Source organism: Ascaphus truei, chromosome 3 (genome assembly GCF_040206685.1).
Source record: "Ascaphus truei isolate aAscTru1 chromosome 3, aAscTru1.hap1, whole genome shotgun sequence".
Classification (NCBI taxonomy): Eukaryota; Metazoa; Chordata; class Amphibia; order Anura; family Ascaphidae; genus Ascaphus; species Ascaphus truei.
The window spans coordinates 328,007,466-328,030,142 of NC_134485.1; the positions used below are offsets into that span (position 1 = coordinate 328,007,466).

Consider the following 22,677-nt stretch of genomic DNA (forward strand, 5'->3'; position numbering starts at 1 on the left):
GCAGACCCCATCTGCTATGCTAATAGGTCAGGAAGGGCAGCCGGATGGTTTAGCATAAGCCCTCTGATCAAAGGTTAACCGCCCTGATTATTTACACTAGGTCCAGGAACAAAGAAGTTGAGTGGTTTGCAAGTGTCCTAGTTCACACCTGCAGGGGAAGAAGAATCTACTTCAAAGAGATTTTGCTAGCCAGCTCGGCGCCTAGGGTTAAAGAGATGGGTTTGAGATGGTATAAAAATGAGGCTCAGCCTATGCTCTATGTCTTCTGTGATATTCAAGATTGCTGTATGAACTGCCAGTTCAGATTTGACTGTTTCATCATTCCATCTTAAGTAAGTGTCTATATTTTGTTTGTTATTTGTATAACTTGTATGTTCACCTTTTTCAAGGAATAAATTATATTTTATCATATCTCAGCCGTGTTCAGTTCAACCCAGGTATTTTTTGTGTAAATTGTATCTTGTCATAAAATTACCGTGACAATAGTGACTGTTTATAAAAACAAATTCTGATGCGGCCCGAGTCTTGCAGTCAGATTTAAGAATCAGCCCACACGTAGACGAATTGACAAGAGGCTCCACGGATTAATCCATGTGAATTTTTAACAATCCGTCCATGAATTGTGGAATCCACGGATAGGATTATTAAAAATTAATTCAGATTCTATCCAATTAGTGCCCAATCCGTGGACGGATTTTGGTGGGGGGGACTGATTTGGTCTATCTATTGGGAAATTTGGACTGGTTCGCCCATCTCCACTTGTGAGCAGCAACACATATACAATGTTTCAGGCCCATGTGGCATTTTACCAGGTAGGTCTTGCTAAAGAAACAAACAAAGTAAAAAGGGCATTTAAGTAGGCTCTGTCCGGAACTGACATCATCCTAATGCAAGTAAATTCTATGGAATCTTATGTCTCAAACATCAAAACGAAAAAGCATCGCCCTATTGGATACTGACATCACACATTTCACTTGGCTCATCTTTTGGAATGCGGAAGCAGAGCCCATACATCTGGTCCTCACGTTCTCTCTCCAACACTTATCCTAAACATAATGATAGACATACATATATACCGAACTAGAAAACAGGGGTAACAGCACAATATTGATATTAACAAAGCCAACAAAGACAAGAGTAAAGATTCACAATACAATTATTAGTGTCTCAGGTGTATTTCCATATACTGTATATCTTAGCCTAACTGATAAACAGATAAATGCTATATCTTAATGTGTATAATGTATCACAAAAAACAACAGTATCTCTACAACATATGTGTCACTATCACCAACCAGAAAATACATAATGAAATAAACATTTTCAGGAATATCCAAGCTCGTAATATACGATACCTTGCTCCTGATCAGTTGTATGCAGCAGAAATAATTCGAACACCAAGTAAATCAATGCAGGAAAATAATCTATGAAAGTACAAAATACAATTTAATTCACTACCAACCTGTAAAACAACAGGAAAACAATATATCCGATAAACCTCTTTGTGATTAAAACAGTTTGTGTTACAAAAAACGTTAAAGTCATTAACTTAATTCCCCCCCTCAGGGGAGATGCAATCTAATTCATAAATCCAGCTGCATTATTTCCTTAATAACACATTTGCTCTGTCCCCTCCTCGTTCCAAGATGGTACCCAATGCACAACCTGCAACCGCAACTGACTACTGTTTTTCATCTTTAATTTTTCCCCCCAGATTGTTAGTAAATTAAGTTGAATTTTGTAAGGGTTAAAAGTATTTCACTTGAACACGCTAGCTATATTTATCATTCATAGATTAATTTGCTGCATTGATTTAATTGGGGGTCAAATGATTTCTGAGAGTGTTGGAGAGAGAACGTGAGAACCAATGTGTGGGCTCCACTTCCGCATTCCAAAAGCCAAGTGAAACGGTGATGTCAGTATCCAATAGGGTGATGGTTCTTCGTTATCATGTTTGGAACTTATAAGATTCCATAGAATTTATCTGCATTAGGATGATGTAATTTCTGTGGGGAGTGACTTACGTCACATTTAAATGGCATTTTAGTTTGTTTGGTTGGCTACACATACCTGATGAAAGGCCACATGAGCCTGAAACGTTATACACGTGTTGGTGCTCACAAATAAGTGGAAACTTTCTCTACACCTTAAAGGAATGAGGAACCGTACGCGATGGGTGACAATGAATGCATTAATTAATCAATGGATGAATAAGATCCAGTACCTGGTGAAAACATAAATCAGTGACATAAATAACAACACATATGGAGGAATGAATGAGAGGCAGCACAAATTAAAGGGTCAGTCCCTCGTAGGACCAAAGTGACCTAATGGCACTAGCATGTTCAATAGATAACATGTATGTGATTTACATATTTTTTAACAGATCAGCCATGTATAAGTATTTTAAAATAATGTTTAAATGTTTATAGTCTTCCTTATCAAATCAAATCCTTTGGAGTGTTTTACATACAGTGAGCTCTTCTGTGATAAGACAATGTGTAAACTGTTAAATGCAGGGAGGTTGTTCACCCAGATTGTTTCCCTTTTTGATGTTTTGTTTGGCTAATGATAGTTGCATAATTGGTTTACAGAAGTAATTATATAGAACAATAATTACCAAATAACATTAAAATGAAACGGACCTGAAGAAAATAGAAACTGACTCATTTTGACACAAGAAGCAAACATGTGAACATTTTATTTTAGCGGGTTTGAATCATTTGTAAAAAAATCATTTACAATAAAATGTTGATTTAAAGAAAGTTTTTGTTCTTTTTTTTAAATAAATGGATGGATTAAGGGTTCATACTTATTTTTAGTCAATTCAAAAATGTCGACTCCTAAAAAATCACTGGAAATATTTATGTTCTATGTTTTATTATATTTATATTATTGGACATTGACACACTGACTGTAACAGCTGGGTGGGGGACAGGCATCCACGATGGACACTGACAGCTGACACCTGTTTGAGGTCTTACCTGGCAGAAGTGAATTCCCCGCACACTGTTGCCAATTCTGTCCAGGGGAGGGGACCAGCAGAAAACCCCCATGATGTTGGGAACTATCAGTAGGATGGCTCCTGACACTCCAGACTTAGCTGGCAACCCCACCTAATAAATATAACAACACTGAGAGGGCAAAACCAGAGCATACACTTCCCCAATACAACCTCCCGGGCAGATGTTATTTCAATGCTCAGATGCAACTGGAACAGCATCATAGGGATGTCTAGTGCACCTCTATACCTCTACTCTGCTAAAGCCCACATTGAGAACATTAAGCCTCTCGGAATAGGCTGACAACAATACTAGGTGAAATGGGCCAGTTAATGAAGCACTTACTAGCTAAATGGCTAATGTCATTATGTGTGTAATATAGAGCTGTATTGTATGCGTCAGTGAACTTATTAAATCATAGGAGGGTTGGAAGACTCACAAATATTGTTATTCAGCCTGCCAATAATCCCCGTGGTTAGTGGTTACCAGATCGATAGGATCGGTAGAATTTATATTGGCACTCGTGGACTATATCAGAAGAAATCATTTATTGAACAATTAATATTTTGTTACCAGCATGGACTTTTCTCAAGATAGACAGGTGCAATGATAAACTCACTGTTATACAAAAACTTCTGTCTCTGTGTCTTGTTAGTGTGGGTATACAGGTGGCTTTTTCATTGTACCCATCTATCTTGAGAAAGGTCTATGCTGGAACCAAAACGTTAATCATATGTAGCCAGGTCCCCTGTGGCTCCCCAGACATTCGGTTTTCTCGCTCTCACCTGCGACAGCGTGAGGGCAGTTGCAGGGGTGATCGCGTCACCGGGGGCTCCCGGCGACATCAGCTACAGGGCGCCGCCATCTTGTGTGCGTTTGCGCATACGCGGAAGCTCGTACACGCGCAGTATAGCCCCAGATGCGATACGGCAGCCATTACAGGGAGTGAGAAGAGGCGCTCCATAGTCAGGGACATCCCCCAGTTTGCACATGCGCAGTTAGCAGCGGCGGCGGCCATTACACAGCACGCACGAGGCCCCAATGTTAGAGAGAGCCACCAAGGACTACAATTCCCAGCAGCCTCTGGGGACTGCACTTTCACCCTGGTCACAGGCAGCCACACAGCCAATAAGGCTGACAGATGCTCATGCTGCAAATTTGCAACAAAGTTGTGTGAAGACAGGGATTGTCAGTTAGGAGTTGGGACACAGAGAGGGGAGGGTGTGTTTGTGCAGGGAGGAAAGTAGCCTCCTGCACTAGGCCAGAAGTCTCCCCTTAGCCCCCAGCTAGGCCCTACTCACCTCAGCTTGTGGTTACTACAGGGACTCCCCTTAGACTAGGGACAGGGTCCTGTAGAACCTAGACAAGTGAGGGTCCAGCCAGGAACCGTGACTATCCTGGCAATTGCTGTGAAGGTAATACATCCTCTGCGTTAGCAGAGAAAAGAGACATTATAAAGGTGGATCACTCCATGCGGGAGCCACCCACCGTTGAGGCGGAGGCCTCTTGGATCATTTCCTGGAGCAAGGGATTCCAAGCAAAGGTCACCTGCGCACCCGGTAGCAGGAGCACAGGGCAGGTATTATTCAAGTCACCAAGTGCACCACCTATACACTTCATCTTAGTGGGCAGCACTGTCCCACACGTGGGTGGGGTTGTGGGGCTCTTGGGACTTTGGGTACAAGGACCTCGGGGATACTGTGTAAGGAGGTTATAGCCCAGTTAGGGGCAAGGTTATAGCTGCCAGCTAGTGGCAGAGGGTGGCATATATATCGTTGTGCATACTGATGATGTTGCACTGTGAAAGTATGATACTCTGTGTTGTGCTGCTATACAATATGATGTGATGTGATGTTATTGTGTTATTTGCTCGTTCAGTAAACCTTTTAGCCATATCCTTGGTGTATGTGGTTTCTGGGTGGGTTCCTATGCTAGGCCCATTCCACATTCCTATACAATCCTATATAGGTGGAGGTGCTGACCGACGAGAACGTTCCAGAGATTCACCCCAGGCTCTCACTAGCGTAGGCTCAGGCCTCCTGTGAGCCTGACAGGTATAACGCACCACACCAGGTAACATTAGGTTCCCCGTACACACACACTATATGCGGTTGGGTGGGGGGGGGGGGGGGGGGGAGGAATACCCGTTACACATACAATAAAGTATTTGTTCTGATATAGTGAGTACCAACTTCATTTCCACAGTGACCTTATTTACAGTAGCCAGCAGGGGATATCTATCGCTGCTATATGTCCCTCCATCCATCTTTAATAAGTTTCCAGCTGGAATAGGCACTTTAGCACCATTCAAAAAATATATAAATCATTTTGAATTTTCTGTTTGAGGGTTGTAGCTGATGAACCCCTTTTATTCCAAACGCCAAAAAAAAAAACTACCAGGAAAGTATATTTCAACCACTACTTGAGCCACCTGTGCTGAAGCAGGGCTATCCTTCAAACCTGACCTGTTGGTGGCGCTTGATGACTGGTGTTGGTCACCCCTGTGTTGGAGGAATATTATACTGTTGGTCAATAGGACAAAGGTTTGGAAATGCAAGTTTAGCAATGCAGAGAACGTGCCCTTGTGTTTATCATGAAGTTATATACTACAAGGGGATGTATTGCAACAGGCTTAAAATAGGACATGTTATAGGGTTCTGACAGATAAAGGGAGGGGCAGAGTCATAGGGAAGCCCCAGCGTCTTTCCAATTCTGCCTTTGAGGTCGTTTCTTTATGAATAACTATATATACACACGAGCATAAAGACACAGCAGATTCAACACTGTAGTGCTAAAGGAGCTGCAATGCCCAATACATGCTCAGTCCTTTAACACGTGGAACACACGCTGCCATGGTTGAGGACGATCCTGTACTTTCTTGGAGTCTTTAGATAAAACAGATATAATAGCAGTGTGGTACTGATTGTTAACCCCGTACTAGCTCTCTATATAAACACTGAAGGATGGGCACAGTAAGGGGTGGTTGGAGGTAGACTTACATGAAAGGCAAACTGTCCAGAGAAGTCATACATGCCACACGAGTGCATCAGGCTCAACGTGTTCCTCACAGACTCTGCGCTGAGGACCTGCTCCCCTGTGATGGGGCAGATCCCACCATTGGCCAGCGTGGCGGCGATCACACTGCCCGACTCACAGGTAACCTCAGTGGAGCAGAGCTGCAGGGAGGGTGCAGATGTTTAGGTTAACACCTTCTCTACTATACACGGACTTCATCTCATCCTCAGTTTCATGCCCAAGAACTACAGCTGACCCCCTTCATTGCCAGTCAAAAAAACAGAACTACAGAGCTCTTCAATACCACAAACCTATTTAAGTGAAACCTCTTTGCTGGCACCTACAGGGTTCTCATGGGAAAAATCTCTTGGCTGGTAACGAAAAAACGTCACGGAAGTGACATCATGCTACAGATGGGCGCGCGCCCGCGCATACCTCAACGCTGCCGGCAGCACGGAGGTTGTACGCACGCGCAGGAGTAGCAGCAACCCCGCCATATTTGGGAGACGGAGGCATCACACACACAGATACACACAGATACATACGAGGAATTCACATTTAGTATATATATATAGAAGTGCAAATAGCTAAAACTGGGGGTGTGTTCCTAGCACGTGCATTCTAAGGCCGCACTTATAGCGACGTGACGTCGCCAGAAAAGAAATGCATTGCCGCCGCCGCCGCGTGCGCTTATAGTAAGCGCAACGGCGACAATGCGACGGAGCGATGTCGCGTCGCGGAAACTGTTAGCCGGCAAAATTTGATTTTTTTCCAGGGCTGTCGCCTTCACAAATACAATTTCTGTGACAATACAGTGACCAAAGACAAAAAAATTTCACTTAAAATGTGCGTGCGCGGCACAAACACACTTTTTTTTTAAAACTCAACCCTATACACTATTAGAAATCTCCATCTTAACTCGTCCATTATCATTGGCATACAGTATACTGCTAGAGACTTGCATTTTAAACCTCTGCTGGTGAACCAGTACTCTGTCACCAAGACTCGCAGCTTAGTCTTGGAGACCCAACATGTGCCTTCTTCACTGCCATAGACTTCAGTTTAACCCCTTCACAGTCAAAGGCATCGCAGCTTAAACCCACGGTGAGAAATCTGCAACTTGCTGCTTTGCCGGTCACACAGACGTTTCCCTGATTTAGTTGCTAACCTATGTGGCCGCCATTTAACTCCATCACAGCCAGAGGTTCTGATTATCAAGTAACGGAGAATTTACCTGGAAGTAGAAATCCAGAGCATCCGTCATGTCAGATCCAGAGGGAAAACACTGCGAGGAGAGAAACACAGGGAAGAATTGAAAGTGTGGAAGGAAGAGTGACAGACAGTAAACAGAGAAAGAGAAAAGAGAGGGACAAGAAGAGAGAGACATTGTGAAAGAGAGAGAGAGAGACATTGTGAAAGAGAGCACAAAGATTAGAGAAGAATAACAACAGACAGAACGATAAAGGTAAAAAGAGAAAGAAAATATACCTGGTCGAAGGAATAGAGAGATATAGGGGGTACAGAGAGAGAGAGAGAGAGAGAGAGAGAAAGAGAGAGAGAGACCCTACCCTACCCCCTATTATTCATGTACTGGGTAATCATTTTACCCTACCCCCTATTATTCATGTACTGGGTAACCATTTTACCCTACCCCCTGTTATTCATGTACAGGCATAACCCGCATTAACGTACGCAATGGGACCGGAGCATGTATGTAAAGCGAAAATGTACTTAAAGTGAAGCACTGCCTTTTCCCCACTTATCGATGCATGTACTGTACTGCAATCGTCATATACGTGCATAACTGATGTAAATAATGCATTTGTAACAGGCTCTAGTGTCTCCCCGCTTGCGCACAGCTTCGGTACAGGTAGGGAGCCGGTATTGCTGTTCAGGGCGTGCTGACAGGCGCATGCGTGAGCTGCCGTTTGCCTATTGAGCGAGATGTACTTACTCGCGAGTGTACTTAAAGTGAGTGTCCTTAAACCGGGGTATGCCTGTACTGGGTAATCATTTTACCCTACCCCCTGTTATTCATGTACTGGGTAATCATTTTACCCTACCCCCTGTTATTCATGTACTGGGTAATCATTTTACCTTACCCTCTGTTATTCATGTACTGGGTAATCATTTTACCTTACCCTCTGTTATTCATGTACTGGGTAATCATTTTACCTTACCCTCTGTTATTCATGTACTGGGTAATCATTTTACCTTACCCTCTGTTATTCATGCTTTGGCAATACTGAAATGTTCTTTTCTCATGCCAATAAAGCTTATTTGATTTAATTTGCGAGATAGAGAAATTGGGTGAGAGGGAGGTCATTACTAGCGCATAGGTGAAGTGCAGTAACATTAATACTCTTTGAAGTGGCAATCCCTCCTAGGACCAAAGTGAATCAATTCCACAGACATGTTGAAGCGATCTCATCTGGGTAATTGATACTTTTTTTTAAATGCAAATCTGACACTTATAAGTATTTAAAAATATTTTTTAAAGTTAGATTTGGGATGAGTTTGATGTCGTCTGTCTATTGCGTAATGTCACTGTGTGATCAGCAAGTGCTGTACAGCCAGTCCCCTCTCTCACCTCCCGTTATCTTTATTGGTTCTCTGATAAGGACAGGGTGATTTAAGGGTAAAGAAAACAAGTGATTGACAAACACGTCCCCATTCAGAGGCCCCTACCAAAGGAAACTAAGCAGCCAGACCTTTGCTATTGGCCTTGTTTGAGTTGTGTAGGGAAGCCTGTTAGACTGCTAAAGGTATGTTTTCTGGCACCTTTGAGTGACCGCGTCACAAGAGGAAGATGCTCTCAGATGGGAATACACAAGGGGGGCGGGGGGTTACCTTCTTCTCCTTCAAATAATATCCAATTGCATAGTTCCGATCTCCTGTCTCTTTCTCTGACTGGAATCTGCGGAAGACAAAGCGTTGTATTAAGCACCCTACTAAATGATATGTGGGAAACTGTAAGGACAGTCTTAACAAGTTCAGTGTCTTTGTATTTCTCACTTTGATTTTAAAACTCAGACTTTTTGGCTCATATTGAGGAGGCATGTGTTAAATTACCCTAGATGGAAAGTGCAAGGCAAGTTATGGGGTAAAGGTTCCTTAAAGCTGCAGTTCAGTCAATATCCTGCATGTGTGTTTTTTTTTTTAATAAATCAGTTCTGTAGTAAGAAAAAATACTTTTAGCATTTTCTGTTTTAAAAAACAACAACTTTGAAAGACCAATTTTCTTGTATTCTATTTTAACAACCATTTGGTAAGGCACTGCCCCTTCATGTCCTGTCACAAACCCTGGCACACCCCTTTGTCAGCCCTGCCCTCCCTCTAGCACATGTCAGTGCAGGAGTGCTCATGAATATTCATGAGCTTCCACTGAGTGACAGAAGCAGAAGAAAAACATATGCCAGCTCTAATGATGTCACCAAATTTCGCCGATTAATACATGGAGAACGAATTGACCTGCAGCTATGCAGTTCTTTAGGTAAGTAGAGATTGCCCACATGAAACTATTGAAGTAAAAAAATAAATTAAAAAAAAAGACTGAACTGCAGCTTTAAAAGGGCAGTCCCTTCTTGGATGATAAGTGAACTAAGGGCAGATGTATGTTTAATAGGAGAAATTGAGCTGATTGACACTTTTAAAAAAAGTATTTTAAAACTTACATTTTTACTGTAAACAGCTACTTGTGAAGCGTTTTAGAATGTGTAATTAATTTAATTTTGCTCATAAGACTTTGTCAATCCTCAAAACTAGAGGCAAATTGTTGTTTCTATTTTGTTCTTTATTAAAGTTACTATGATGCCATCATTACTCAAACTAGTAAACATGAGGAGCTGATGAATTTGGCAGTAAATGGAAACACATTTTTCATAGGATACAAATAAGTGAAACTGTAACGTTAGGGCTGTTCTATACAGCATGCGGCCGTGCAGCCGCGCGTTCCTATGCGAACGCGCGTGCACGTGCCGTATGCTTTTCGTGTATATAGTGCCGGGAGCTGCAGGTAAGGTATATGTGTATGTGTGTGTATGTGTATGTGTGTGTATGTGTATGTATGTGTGAGTATATGTGTGTGCATGGGTTGTGTGAGTGAAAGTAAGTCCTAGATAAGATTTTTTTAAAGAAAAAAAACTTTAATAAATATTTTATTTTTTTGCCTTCTGCAGTTATTTACACACACACACACGCACACGCGCACACACACACACACACACACACACACACACACACACACACACACACACACACACACACACACACACACACACACACACGCATACATTCACACACACACACACACACACACACACACACACACACACACACACACACACACACACACACACACACACACATACATACATACACACATACACACACGTACATATATTTGAGCGCAGGCAGCGGCGCGAAAAGATGAATTTCTTCATCTTCGTCGCTGTCTGTCGGCTCCCCTCTCCCTGCCGCGCGCGCGCAGCCCTTCTGTAGAAAGGCTGACTGACGTCAGCCAACTAAAAATCCGCGCGCGCGCGCACAGCGTAGCACGCGCCCGGCACTATAGAACGTGCCTTAGGGGTGACTGAATCTTTCATGAGACCTGCTAAATAGCATGTCCCTTTAATGATAACACAGTTAATGGGCCTTTTGTTGTTGCAGTGCAAATCAGAAAAGTGAATTTTGAATGCTGGATTCCTTCTCCTACCTCTGATAGTAAGGAGGATATACATTAACCCTCTCATAGTCATATGATATGGGCATCGGATTTATGAAAAGACCTGAAAACCTCTAGTGCTTTATTGCTATCTCAAATGTTTTATTTTCAAAGCCTTCATGACATTTATTTGTGATTAACTTGCCATTATTAACAGTATGGTGTGGTATTAAATACACAGGACAAGGTGTGAATAAAGCCTTATATTTAATTATTATTCCCTCTCCTCTGGACATTTTGTCAAGTAGAGTATAACTTAAGGTGCCCTTATTCAGGGAACTTCACAAACACGCTGTGGTCCCGCAGAAGACAGCAAAAAATATGCAATAGGGATTCAATCATTTGATCAATGTTTTGTCCCCATGTGAGGCTCACATCACATTCCAGTGTTATAGTTCATATCATTCTGAGGTTTCCTAGGTGGGTTTTAGTGGACTTTGCGGAGCATCCATATTGTGTTCATTAGGCTGTGTTCACCTGTCATGCTATTAAAGAAGCAGAAGTCCTTTTTAATGAAATCCGAATCCTGATTTCCGGAAACCAAACTTTTTAAAAGGTTTAGGCTACATCTATTCTTTCCCAGCACCATTATCAGCCACCGAGGGAAACAAGGGAGAATCATTTGTGCAAAGAAGGGGTGCTACACAACACAAAACTGATCAGGGCAGGCTAAAGGACCTCAATGTGCAGAATATATCAAGGGTTTCAGCATAGTACAGGGGGAAGCACTCAAACAAGAGTTCATGCAGTGACGCTGGAGGGAGGCCGGCTCAGTACTACTTCCCCCGAACGGGTGGTGGATTCATGGAATAGCTTCCCAACAAAGGAGGTGCAGGTTAATACAGCCTAAATATGCCAAGGATCCAATAATGTCTGAAGTTTTACAACAGATTGGAAAATGGGCAGACTAGGTGGAACAAAGAGGTTCTTATCTGTCATCAAATTCTCTGGGTCTATATGTAATGAAAGGAGTAAAATTAAGAGATGAGAGAAGAAGGCTGAAAAAAAAGAAGCAAGAAGCACATAGTATGAGTAACATGTTTGGCAGGATAATTACAATGGGACATGCGACCCCTGCACGCTTGACACATGGCTCCCAGACTGACAGCTGAGAACTTACGTTGCATTGCTGAAGCCAACATATTGATTCCCAGACATCTTTTTCAGGAACTGCATCATCTGCATAGGGCAGAGAGATCAGACAGTGAGAGGGGCAGATGGGTAATATGATAACAAAATGAGCTCTGTATAAAGCGTATGTAAGTGAAGGAGTAGCTGACAACCAGTGCAATTCTAGTCCCTCATGTATTTAGGGGCTGCAATGTAAGGAAGGGGTTACATTCTTAAAGTGATCCGAATAACACATTGGTAATACATATCAACACTGCTGAAAAGCAGGCAGCAGCCCCACAGCCCCGGTGTTTATGTGGTAGGAGAATCTAGTAGCTAGTTCGTGGTGTAGTAAGGACAGGTTTGCATTCCTTGTTATCTAATGGGCCTTAACTCGCACAGGTTGTCCTTGTACAGTACGGTATGATTCCATTCATCAAAGACAGACACAAAGTGGCACATATACAAATGGAGCCATAGAGACATACAGGGAAAAGCATAGAGCGACGCACCAACTCACAAACACATAGACCTAGATTTACTAAAGGTTGAAATTTCTGCGTTAAAAATGAACCTTATAAAAACTTGGTATTACTGCCATATTTTGGGGGAATTTGGCCATATTTACTAAGAGTTACGTATACTATGTGGGTTACATATTAAATCTAATTTACATAGACCAAGAAAATCAGTAACTCTGCGTTAAATGATGCTAGCGATACAAATAGACGGTAATGCATAGAAATCTTCATTAATCAATGCTAGCTGTGGAAATGTATGTGTGTGTGTGTGTGTGTGTGTGTGTGTGGGAGGGATGGAGGGAGAGGGGGGTGGGGGTGGAATCACACCTACTATAGAGCTATGTACAGCAATATGTCTTTTAACAAAACGTTATGGCAGAAAATGATTTAGTCCTTTTTATGCCTGCGTCCACCAGTTATATTTTAGGTATCACATCTTTACATACTGTCTTTTCTGATATGGACTCAAACTGATCAGATTTTAACTGCTGCATTTGTTGTTTTCCCTGAGAGTTGCTGATACTCTCTCCTAAATAGCTCAATTATTATTATTTTTTATCAAGGTGTCCGGTTTCTCAGTAATTGTGCACTGTATCAGGGGCTTTGCTCTCTCCTTCCCCTCTGGGGATCCTCATATATCTTATTTTCCCCTTACGTGCACCTACAATTGAATTGCCGTTGCCACTTCTTCTTCTGGAAGGACGCATGGCACGTCATTGGTGGTGTCTTCTCACTCTTCACCTGCTGGATTATGCCCTGTGTTTTCTGTGTTTGTGTACAATTTAATGTAGAACCCTCTTTATGATAAGTGTTCAGTCTTTTATTGTTGATCCAGTGTCTTTTTGAGTGTGATGATTTGCTTCTTCCCAATCATGTTGTTGCTTTCTATTCTTCAAGATTTTATTATCTCCATAGTCTGCTTTGCAATATCACAGTTACATTTTCTTACATCCTTAGTTATACATTTGTGAATTGTCTTTCACAGCTCTTTTATGGGAAAGTACCACCCATTAGCTGAAATATGCTATAACATGTGCTTTGAGTAAGCAGAGCTCTCTCTCTGTCACATGTTTGACCACTCTCCAGCTTAAGTGTGCCATGGCATGTGCTTTGGGTGAGCAGAACTCTCTTTCTCTGTCACATGTTTACCATACATAGAGTTGTTTACTACAAAGGAAGTGTGAATCATCAGTTTAAGTTTGCATTTGCTACAACACTAAGCACTGATTGAAGGAAGCCTAACAAAAAATACTATAAATAAGAGCCTAGGCTGGGGATAGTGCCAGAAGCTTCATCCATGGACCGTGCAGGTGCCTGGCCAAGAATTCCCCTTGCTCTTTCAGGATGAGACTAGACTGATTGGGGCTTCCCTGTGTGTTTGGAGCATTTTCCTGATGTATGCTGTTTAGTTGTGCAAGCTGTAACTGAGAACATAACCAAAGCTAAGTAAAATCCCTTTTTGATTACATCTCTAAGACTGTTTATTGACTCAGAGTGTGCATGTTATTGGCTGAATCCAGCATCTTTTCATTACAGCTCTAGATATTCATTTCTTCTTCTTGCGTGAAGGGATTGCTTAATTTCTTGTGCTTTCCTCAGTAACGGTGTTGCCTCATCTGGTATTTTCTTATCCTGTTTTTTGCTATCGATGCCTCCAGTTTTTTCTGTGCTTTCAACTACAATCATAATTTTTTTTAAGTGTCCTCATGCATTTCGAGCTCGCTGAAGTGATTTTTCAGCTAGTTAAAATCCGTTGCATTGATTCTTAACATTCTTAATGTTGATTGTTTTTGCTTTCTTTTTAGTCAGTTTTCTTTTTTTCCATCTTAGCATTTAGATGTCATTTGCAACAAACCAATCGGTGATCGTTCTTTGTATTGTAATGATTAGGGACTTTGCTGTCTTCATTCAATCGCGTGTTTCTTGTTAGCTAGGATACAATCAATTTCATTATTTATGCCATTGGGTCCACCACGTCTATTTTTTATTTTGATTATTTTGAAGAAGGAATTCATGATGTAGACATTTTCACATTCTGCAAATGCTACCAATCTGCCCCCACATCCATTCCTGTTGCCGCAGCCATACTTACCAACTGATGCGTCTTCTTTTTGCTGGGCATCAAAATTGCATTGAATTCTGTAATAGTGATCTTGTGGTGACACTTTCCTTTGTTGTTAAGTTGGTTGATTTCATGGTAGAAGTTCTAAATGGCATTTATGTTATTCAGAATCTTTATAGATGACATTTTATTATTTAGGTGAACTGTTGAATTGGTAGAAGGATTGAGAATTGTGAGAAAAACATATTGAACGAAAACAACTGATTTGTAGGAAAGTTAGAACAAGTCAATTATTTATAGTACATTTAAGGTACAAACGGAATGTGTCCAAGGCCAGATAATAATATCGGCGTTGTGCCCAGACTTTCTGAAGATAACCTGTGAAACACGTCAGCATGTTCTTGTTTAATCTTCTATCATTATTGTTTAATTGTATTATTGCTTTATACTGACAAAGCCATGCACAGGTTCATCTGTAGATGAATAAATTACTATGTGAATCTGTTTTTCGAGTAGATGCGTCAGGACGAAAGACACCCATCCAGCACAATGATCCTGCAGCGTTCTCCGTCCATAGTATGCTTTAGTTTGGCCTGTACCTGTAGCTGAATATTTATTGTTATTGTGCCTTACGATAATTAAATTAACTGACAGGAGATCTGTTTTCAGATATTTCATTTGATATTGGATAAGAAGAAACGCTTTATTACAAATAAAGAACAATTCTTTTCAGAAGTCTTCCTCTTCATTGTCTTAATGACTTGATGTTGGGGCATATACTTGGAATTTTTGAGGCCTGTATCTTGTTGTCAACTGAATGACAATTCTTGCTGCTCTTTCTGATGAACATTCATACTCAGTTACCGTATTTCCTCGATTCTAAGACGCACCTTTGTCCCCATTTTTACATGTCTGAAATCGAGATGCATCTTAAAATCAGTCTTTGAAAAGCGCATCCCCGTCTCTGTCTTCCGCATCCTCGTTGGCTGAACTGCCGACCTCTCACCCATCTGTCCTATCCAATCCCCTGGCCATTTTCTTCGCTGTGGCCGGTCTTTTAAAATAGTTCTATGGATGTGTCAGTGGCTGCTGGAGCGCAATGTTAGACCATCATTAAGAGCAAGAGAAGTGTGTCCATGAGCCGCACAGGTACACAGGTACTGGGGTATTTAGGGCTGGTAGCGGACTGGGGAGGGAAATGTGTTATTATAAGAGCGCCCCTGGTTATTTCAGGGGGACCCTTGTTTAGTGTCAGAGCATCCCATTGTATACATAGGGTTTCACCCTGTCATTACACATCACAGGGAAATGACACACTGCCTATTGTGTGCTTATTAGTGCTACGTTTTCCCCAGATTCACAGGCAGCAGCATCCTATTCAAAATCATAAAGGCCCCTTCATCAAAGTGTTATCATTACATACAGTGACATACAATACATAAAATACTTTATTGTGAATAGTCTGAATATTAAAAGTGAGAGATGAGGAAGGAGCGGCTCAGTGAGTAAAGACAATGAATCTGTGAACAATGACACTAAGTTTGTATCAGGGGAGCCTGGTTCAAACCCCGATGTCAGCTCCTTTTGACCTTGGGCAAGTCACTTTATCTCTCTAAGCCCTGAATTTACATTTTAGAGAGTGATTCAACTATGTGAGTGTGTATTATCAGTATACTTCTGTAACACAGTATCCCCACCTTTCTGGAACATGTCACTACTGGTTACTGCTGTTGTGGTGCGTGCATACCTGTGAGGGTCCAGGAGAGCTGAGTGGTCCGCGATGGTGTGGGGTACAGGACAGGCTTTTGATGATCTTGATGTTCAACTCGGGGTGTCAGCGGCTCCAGGATTGCCAGAGTCAGTCCCCCACTAGGGCACATTTTATCCATACCCCTACCCAATAGACTGAGAGCTCAGGCAGGGGTATATGAAAAGGGATGCTTTATTTGGCAGTCACTGCAGATGTTACACAGCAGATGCAGAAAGGTCACAGAGGATCCCAGGCCTCTGGATGGTGCTGGGCTCTCTGGTAGTCTTGAGGCCTCTGATCTCTCTGGCCCAGTCAACCCAGGAGGGACCGACTGGCCTAGCTCACTCCCAGCCAGGAGGAGCAGCACACACCTCCTCTCTCTAGGAGGGGTGCACAACAACTGAACTATCTTTTGGCACTTCCTTTCTGAGTCTCGAGAAAGGGAGGGCACAATGTCTGTACCATGATTCATTGTACACAGACCCTGAGTCACCACCACTTCGTCACTCAGAGAGTCAGCATGAGGGGGGGGGGGGGGTCAATGCTCCTAGGATAGCCTGTCACAACTTGTAGCTGACACCAGATAGAGAGGCAGTCTGGGTCAGACACGCTACACTTGATTTTATCCAACTGTTGTTGTTTTTTCCTTTCTCCCTTTTTTGCGCTTAGGTCCTTTTTTGTTGTTGGAATAAATATATAACTGTAGCATTACCTAGGCACATAAGAAGAGGGGAAAAGGGGGAAACAAACATAAAGTAGTATGTCTTTTCCCCTTTCCCCTCTTTTTTCCCTTTTCTTGTGCTATGCTAAAGTTTGTAAATCTTCTCGGCACCTGTGGGGTCGTAGACCTTCTAGGCAGCAAAGATTAGGAAAAGTACAGTCATCACGAGTTAGCACCCCCCTTTATATAGTGATTGAAATTAACCATCATTTATTGTATATTGTGTTATTTAGCACTGTATGTAATTATTTATTATAACGCTTATTGGTTCATATATATATATATATATATATTCCACCAGATTCCAAGAAAAGAGGAAAAAGAAGACAGAGCACTCTGGTTGCAAAAAATTTAAATACATTTCAAGTGCAAAAATAGAATCCAACGTTTTGGGGTAACTCAGTACCCTTTCATCAGGGAGGTGAATGTTAAAAAAAAATATTGCCAATATATAGGCACGACTGGCCTAATGCCAGCCTGTGGTAGGAGATAGAAACTGACAATATGTTTTTTGTCAATAGAGCAATATCACTAGGTCCCGGAGTTTAGCAAGTAGCATGTTAATAGTTAATTCGCCGCTAATTCTTAATTTGCAACACGATCGCTACATTTAACACTCATGTATATGTAATTAAGTGATGCATACTCATTGCATGCGATACAATCAAAGTTATCGCTGTTATTAAAGCATGAAACCTTTTATAAATAAAGCAGTAAAATAAAAATGTTTTACCATTAAGGCAGAGCAGTATTTATATCAATGTTTAGGAAATGTAGGCCATGGAAAGATGCAGACACACACACACAAAGAGGCACAGATACACACAGGCACACACACACAAAGAGGCACAGGCACACACACACACACACACACACACACACACACACACAAAGAGGCACAGACACACACACAAAGAGGCACACACACACACACAAAGAGGCACAGACACACACACAAAGAGGCACAGACACACACACAAAGAGGCACAGACGCACACACAAAGAGGCACAGACGCACACACAAAGAGGCACAGACAAACACACAAATAGGCACAGACACACACACAAAGAGGCACAGACACACACACAAAGAGGCACAGACACATACACACACACACACAAAGAGGCACAGACACACAAACACACAAAGAGGCAAGACACACACACAAAGAGGCACAGACACACACACACACACACAAAGAGGCACAGGCACACACACACACACACACACACACACACACACACACACACACACACACACACACACACACACACACACACACACACACAAGATGCACAGACACACACAAAGAGGCACAGGCACACACACACAAAGAGGCACAGACACATGCACACACAAGTCAGAGAGGCATACATACAGAAAAGGTAACACACCCACACAGCAATAGAGATACACACATAGTAACATACACATATAAACACAAAGGCAAAGAGAGACATAAATACACACAAAGGCACTGGGAAACAAATATACAGAGCCGTAAAGAGACATACAGGCAGAAATACACACAATACACCATACTGACAGAAACACACAAGTGAACATAGAAAGTGACACAACATAAACCACACATTGTCACAGACTTACATAGTCAAACTTCTCAGCCTTGTTTGAACCTGGCTAAATAAAATACAAAAAATAAAATGTTACCATCAAATAGTTAGCCCACCTATACTAACCCACCGGGAAACACGTTTCTTCCATGTTACCGCAGCTCCTCCTGCTCTGGCACATCCATGAGACACAGTAACACTTCTCCAACTCTTCTTACAAGGAATAGAACACACCTCCGTTTTGTTGCCGACATAAACGTGACATAAACCTTTTACACATGTCTAAAAAAAGCTGTTTTCATGAAGCACACAGCACCACTACATTTTATGGCAATTTAACCATGGCAGTCAACCCTATATCTCACCCACAGCACTGCATCCCAGTCCCGCCCAGCAACACCTTCTGCGCTTCCTATATAAAACTCCCCATATTACTGTTACTACGTTCAAATTCTAACCTGAATAATGTATTGCTATTCACTTACAAATAGTCCACCAATATATGCAACTGACCCTCAGTTCTATTAAACAACATGTACTGCTATGGTGCTATTGCCTTAACACAACACCCATATATACACTACTGAATCTTAACTCTTCCTTAGAAGCTCATCCTTGGATAAACCCCATGTCCTATACTTACCTTTATCAATGAGCAGATGACAATGGCTCCCGCATTCACCATGGGGTTGTGGGGTTTACCTGAGGAAAGGGACAAGTCAAACAATCCCATTATTACAACTAGTGTGATAAAGACATTGTCAGGTGGTCAGAGCAAACTCAGCACAGCAAGTATTAAGGTTCAGGGCTGTCTCAATAGCGGTCAATGTCTTAGGAACCAAAATGGGACTTACTGGTTCTTTACCAATAGCAAGAGAGAGTGACCTTGGTTGAACCACACTGGTGATGAGGGAGACAGATTTCCAATGAGTAAGACTCACTGCAAATGAGGAATTCTTGACAGACAGTACTAATGTCTGCATCACCATCACTACAAGAGGATCACTCAGTAGCTTTAACAAACACAGAGAACTACTTTATGTCAATGGGCTGATCATGCATGGAAAAATGATTATATTCTAGTGAATACACTTAAGATTGTTTGAAAGTGGCTAAATGCACAATTTTAGAGAAACTAACAAAACATCGTTAATTGTCCTCATTTGATTTTCAATCTATTGTATTTTTCATCTGAATGCAGATAGCTAAGGGACAACTGGATCTGTGAGGCCATATGTCCATCCATAATGTGCCTTCATCATATTTAGGGAGATGAAGAGTCCAAATGGTAAAGACACCGCCCTTCCAGCAGGAGAACGTAGTGTGATTCCTTGTGCTAGGCACTTTTAACTTTGAGAGTTACTGGAAACTTGATCTTCACCTAAGGCATCACAAATTAGATTGCAAGCTCTCCAGGACAGGCACTCATTATGCATGTAGAATCCAACTGACCACACTGGCACTGCTTACTGCTAATTAAGAATAAACTATAATCTTGGGTTCTTGATGAGCCAGCAATGCAATCATTTGCTCTCCTCAACAACACCCAAGGGGTTAATTGTGCACATGTTGAAAATGTTTCTGAAGTTGAACCCCGAAAGTTTATTTTCCCATTGAGAATTGTCATGCGGCTGCATTAAAAATATCACTTGCGGCACAAAGCACCCCAAAAATGAAACGTGCAGATATCTTCAGTTGAGGCACTTTACCTCCTCCTATTTTGCAGGTGAACCAAGCTCCTCAAACACAAGTTTTGAACATATCTGCAACACTGACCCATGTACGAAAGGCCTGATTTCAATGATGTACCAAACGTTCCTACTCACAACGCAAGATAGCAAATAACTATATACGAGACAATGGGAAGAACAGTCCCTCCCCTCTCCAATACCCCTTTTATCTTTCTGAGCCCCCCCCCGCTCCCTACACAAAAGAAAATAATGATAATAGTACGCTAATAAAAAATGAGTTAGAGGGAAAAAATATATATCTATTTCTATATAATGCACGTGAACCTAGAACAAGGTTTGAAACCTCGCAGGACAGAGGATAAAAACCTCATTACCAACGTGTGCTGAAACTAAGGCCTCAGCCAGGGTGGTGGTGAGCGAGCGCCTGTGACTGCTCGGCGCTTAGCTGCTTGCAGAGCAAGCAAATTTGAATTTGGCGTCCGCAAGCGCGTCACGTGAGCAGTTCACCAGCTCTGTGACATCATAGCTGTGCCCCCTCTTCCCCGCATCGCCCCCCGCGCGCGCACCTAGCCGGCCACAAATCCCCGACCGAGATTTTAACTGAAGTGAGCGCGCCAAGCGCGCTCAGCGGCAGCGTGGACGCAGCCTAAGACTTTGTGGAGGTGGGGCAACCTGGGCAGACACAAACTACAATGTGAGGCACTGTTATTTGTCGGGTACTATCATCTCAGGCAACTCAGGAGAGGTGAACCAATAATAATAATAGGAGAAACATACAGTATATGCACACAGAGCACTATCTATAACAGGGGTTCTCAACTCCAGTCCTCACGCCCTCCCAACAGGTCAGGCTTTCAGGATATCCCAGCTTCAGCACAGGTGACTCAATCAGAGGCTGAATCGAAGGCTGGGCCTCTGATTTAGCAACCTGTGCTGAAGCAGAGACTGAGCAACCTGTGCTGAAGCTGGAATATCCTGAAAACCTGACCTGTTGGGGGGGCTTGAGGACTGGAGTTGAGCCCCCCTGCTCTATAATATTCTATATGATGTTTAATACTTCACAGCTCATAAATCATGGCACATAAGTGAGTCTCATGATTTAACAACAATGACAATGACATCACCACTGGTTAAATGTGGATTAAAAACACAACGCCTAAACTGTGACTGTACAGTACTGCATTGTGACATGACTGTATAGCAATGCTCCCTTCCTAATCCCACACCTTCCTTCTCTATCCCCATCCTTTTCATGTAAAGGTGTGTATCTATAATGCAACTACATAACCACATTATTTTCTTTGAGGAGGCAAGTAGGAATTTAGACCAGGGTAAGGCTGAGGCCACAGTACCTCCACTGCACGCGCGCCCGCGAGACTGGTGGAGCGTGCAGCTGATTCCCCGGTCTGCAGGGAGCTGCAGACCAAAAGACCGGGGGGGGGAGGGCGTGGCGAGGGAGTGACGGGGGCGCGGCCATGACGTCACCCGGCAGGTTCGCCCTCATTGGCTGAACCGCCGGGGGGCGTGGCTTAGCGCTCTGTAGCGAGTACTGCTCTCAATTCTATTGAGAGCAGGAGCAACTCGCGCCACAGCGCTGCAGCCCCCCCTCACAGCGAGCCCGGTGCCATTGATGGGAAGGCTCTCGTCCCTGCAGCGTCCGCCACAGCGGGCGATGCAGTAGCCAGCGGGGTCCAGCCCTTATGCAGTTGATGTGCTTAGATTTTGCAAAGGCTGTTAATACAGTTCCACACGAGGTTGGTGTACAAAATACAGCAAACTGGACTTGGTAAAAATATATGCACCTGGATTGAAAACTGGTTGAAGGATAGACAGAGGGTTGTCATAAATGGAACTTTTTCAGGTTGGACTTAAGTTGTGAATAGAGTACATCAAGGATCGGTACTAGGCTTTTAAATTGTTTATTAATTATCTTGAGGTTGCTCTCTCTGCCAAAGTCTCCATTTTTGCTGATGACACTAAATTGTGTAAGGTAGTAAAATCAGAGCAGGTTGTAATTTCTCTCCAGAAGGACTTAGATCAACTGGAATCTTGGAAAATGGCAGATGAGGTTTAATACAGATACATGTAAGGTTATGCATTTGGGAAACAAGAATAAACAGGCGACTTAAATGAGGATAAATTAAATGAGGATAAATTGGGATAAGTTTTTATGGAGAAGGATTTAGGAGTGCTTGTAGACCGCAGGCTTAGCAATAGTGCCCAAACTCATGCAGTAGCTGCAAAGGCAAACAAGATCTTATCTCGCATCAAACAGGCAATGAATGGAAGAGAAGTAAACATAATTATGCCCATTTATAAAGCTTTAGTAAGACCACACCTTGAATATGGAGCACAATTTTGGGCACCACCCATAGAAAAGATATTATGGAACTGGAGAGAGTGCAGAGAAGAGGCACCAAATTAATAAAGGGGATGGACAATCTAACTTATGAGGAGAGGCTACCTAAATTAGATTTATTTACATCAGAAAAGAGGCGTCTAAGAGG

General features: G+C 42.4%; 1 protein-coding gene across 4 annotated transcripts in view; it reads right to left on the minus strand.

Annotated features, from left to right (window-relative positions):
- Nucleotides 1-22,677, minus strand: part of GLS2 (glutaminase 2) — a 60,813-nt gene that overhangs the window by 17,611 nt on the left and 20,525 nt on the right. For 3 of the 4 annotated variants that reach the window (XM_075591410.1, XM_075591407.1, XM_075591408.1), the window contains exons 7-13: nt 19,123-19,181; nt 18,514-18,546; nt 11,861-11,919; nt 8,868-8,934; nt 7,252-7,302; nt 6,002-6,178; nt 2,985-3,116 (exon numbers count right to left, since the gene is read on the minus strand). In XM_075591410.1, the coding sequence (XP_075447525.1) occupies nt 2,985-3,116; nt 6,002-6,178; nt 7,252-7,302; nt 8,868-8,934; nt 11,861-11,919; nt 18,514-18,546; nt 19,123-19,181 (578 nt within the window). The remainder of the gene's footprint in view (nt 1-2,984; nt 3,117-6,001; nt 6,179-7,251; nt 7,303-8,867; nt 8,935-11,860; nt 11,920-18,513; nt 18,547-19,122; nt 19,182-22,677) is intronic. The other variant, XM_075591409.1, reaches the window with a different exon arrangement.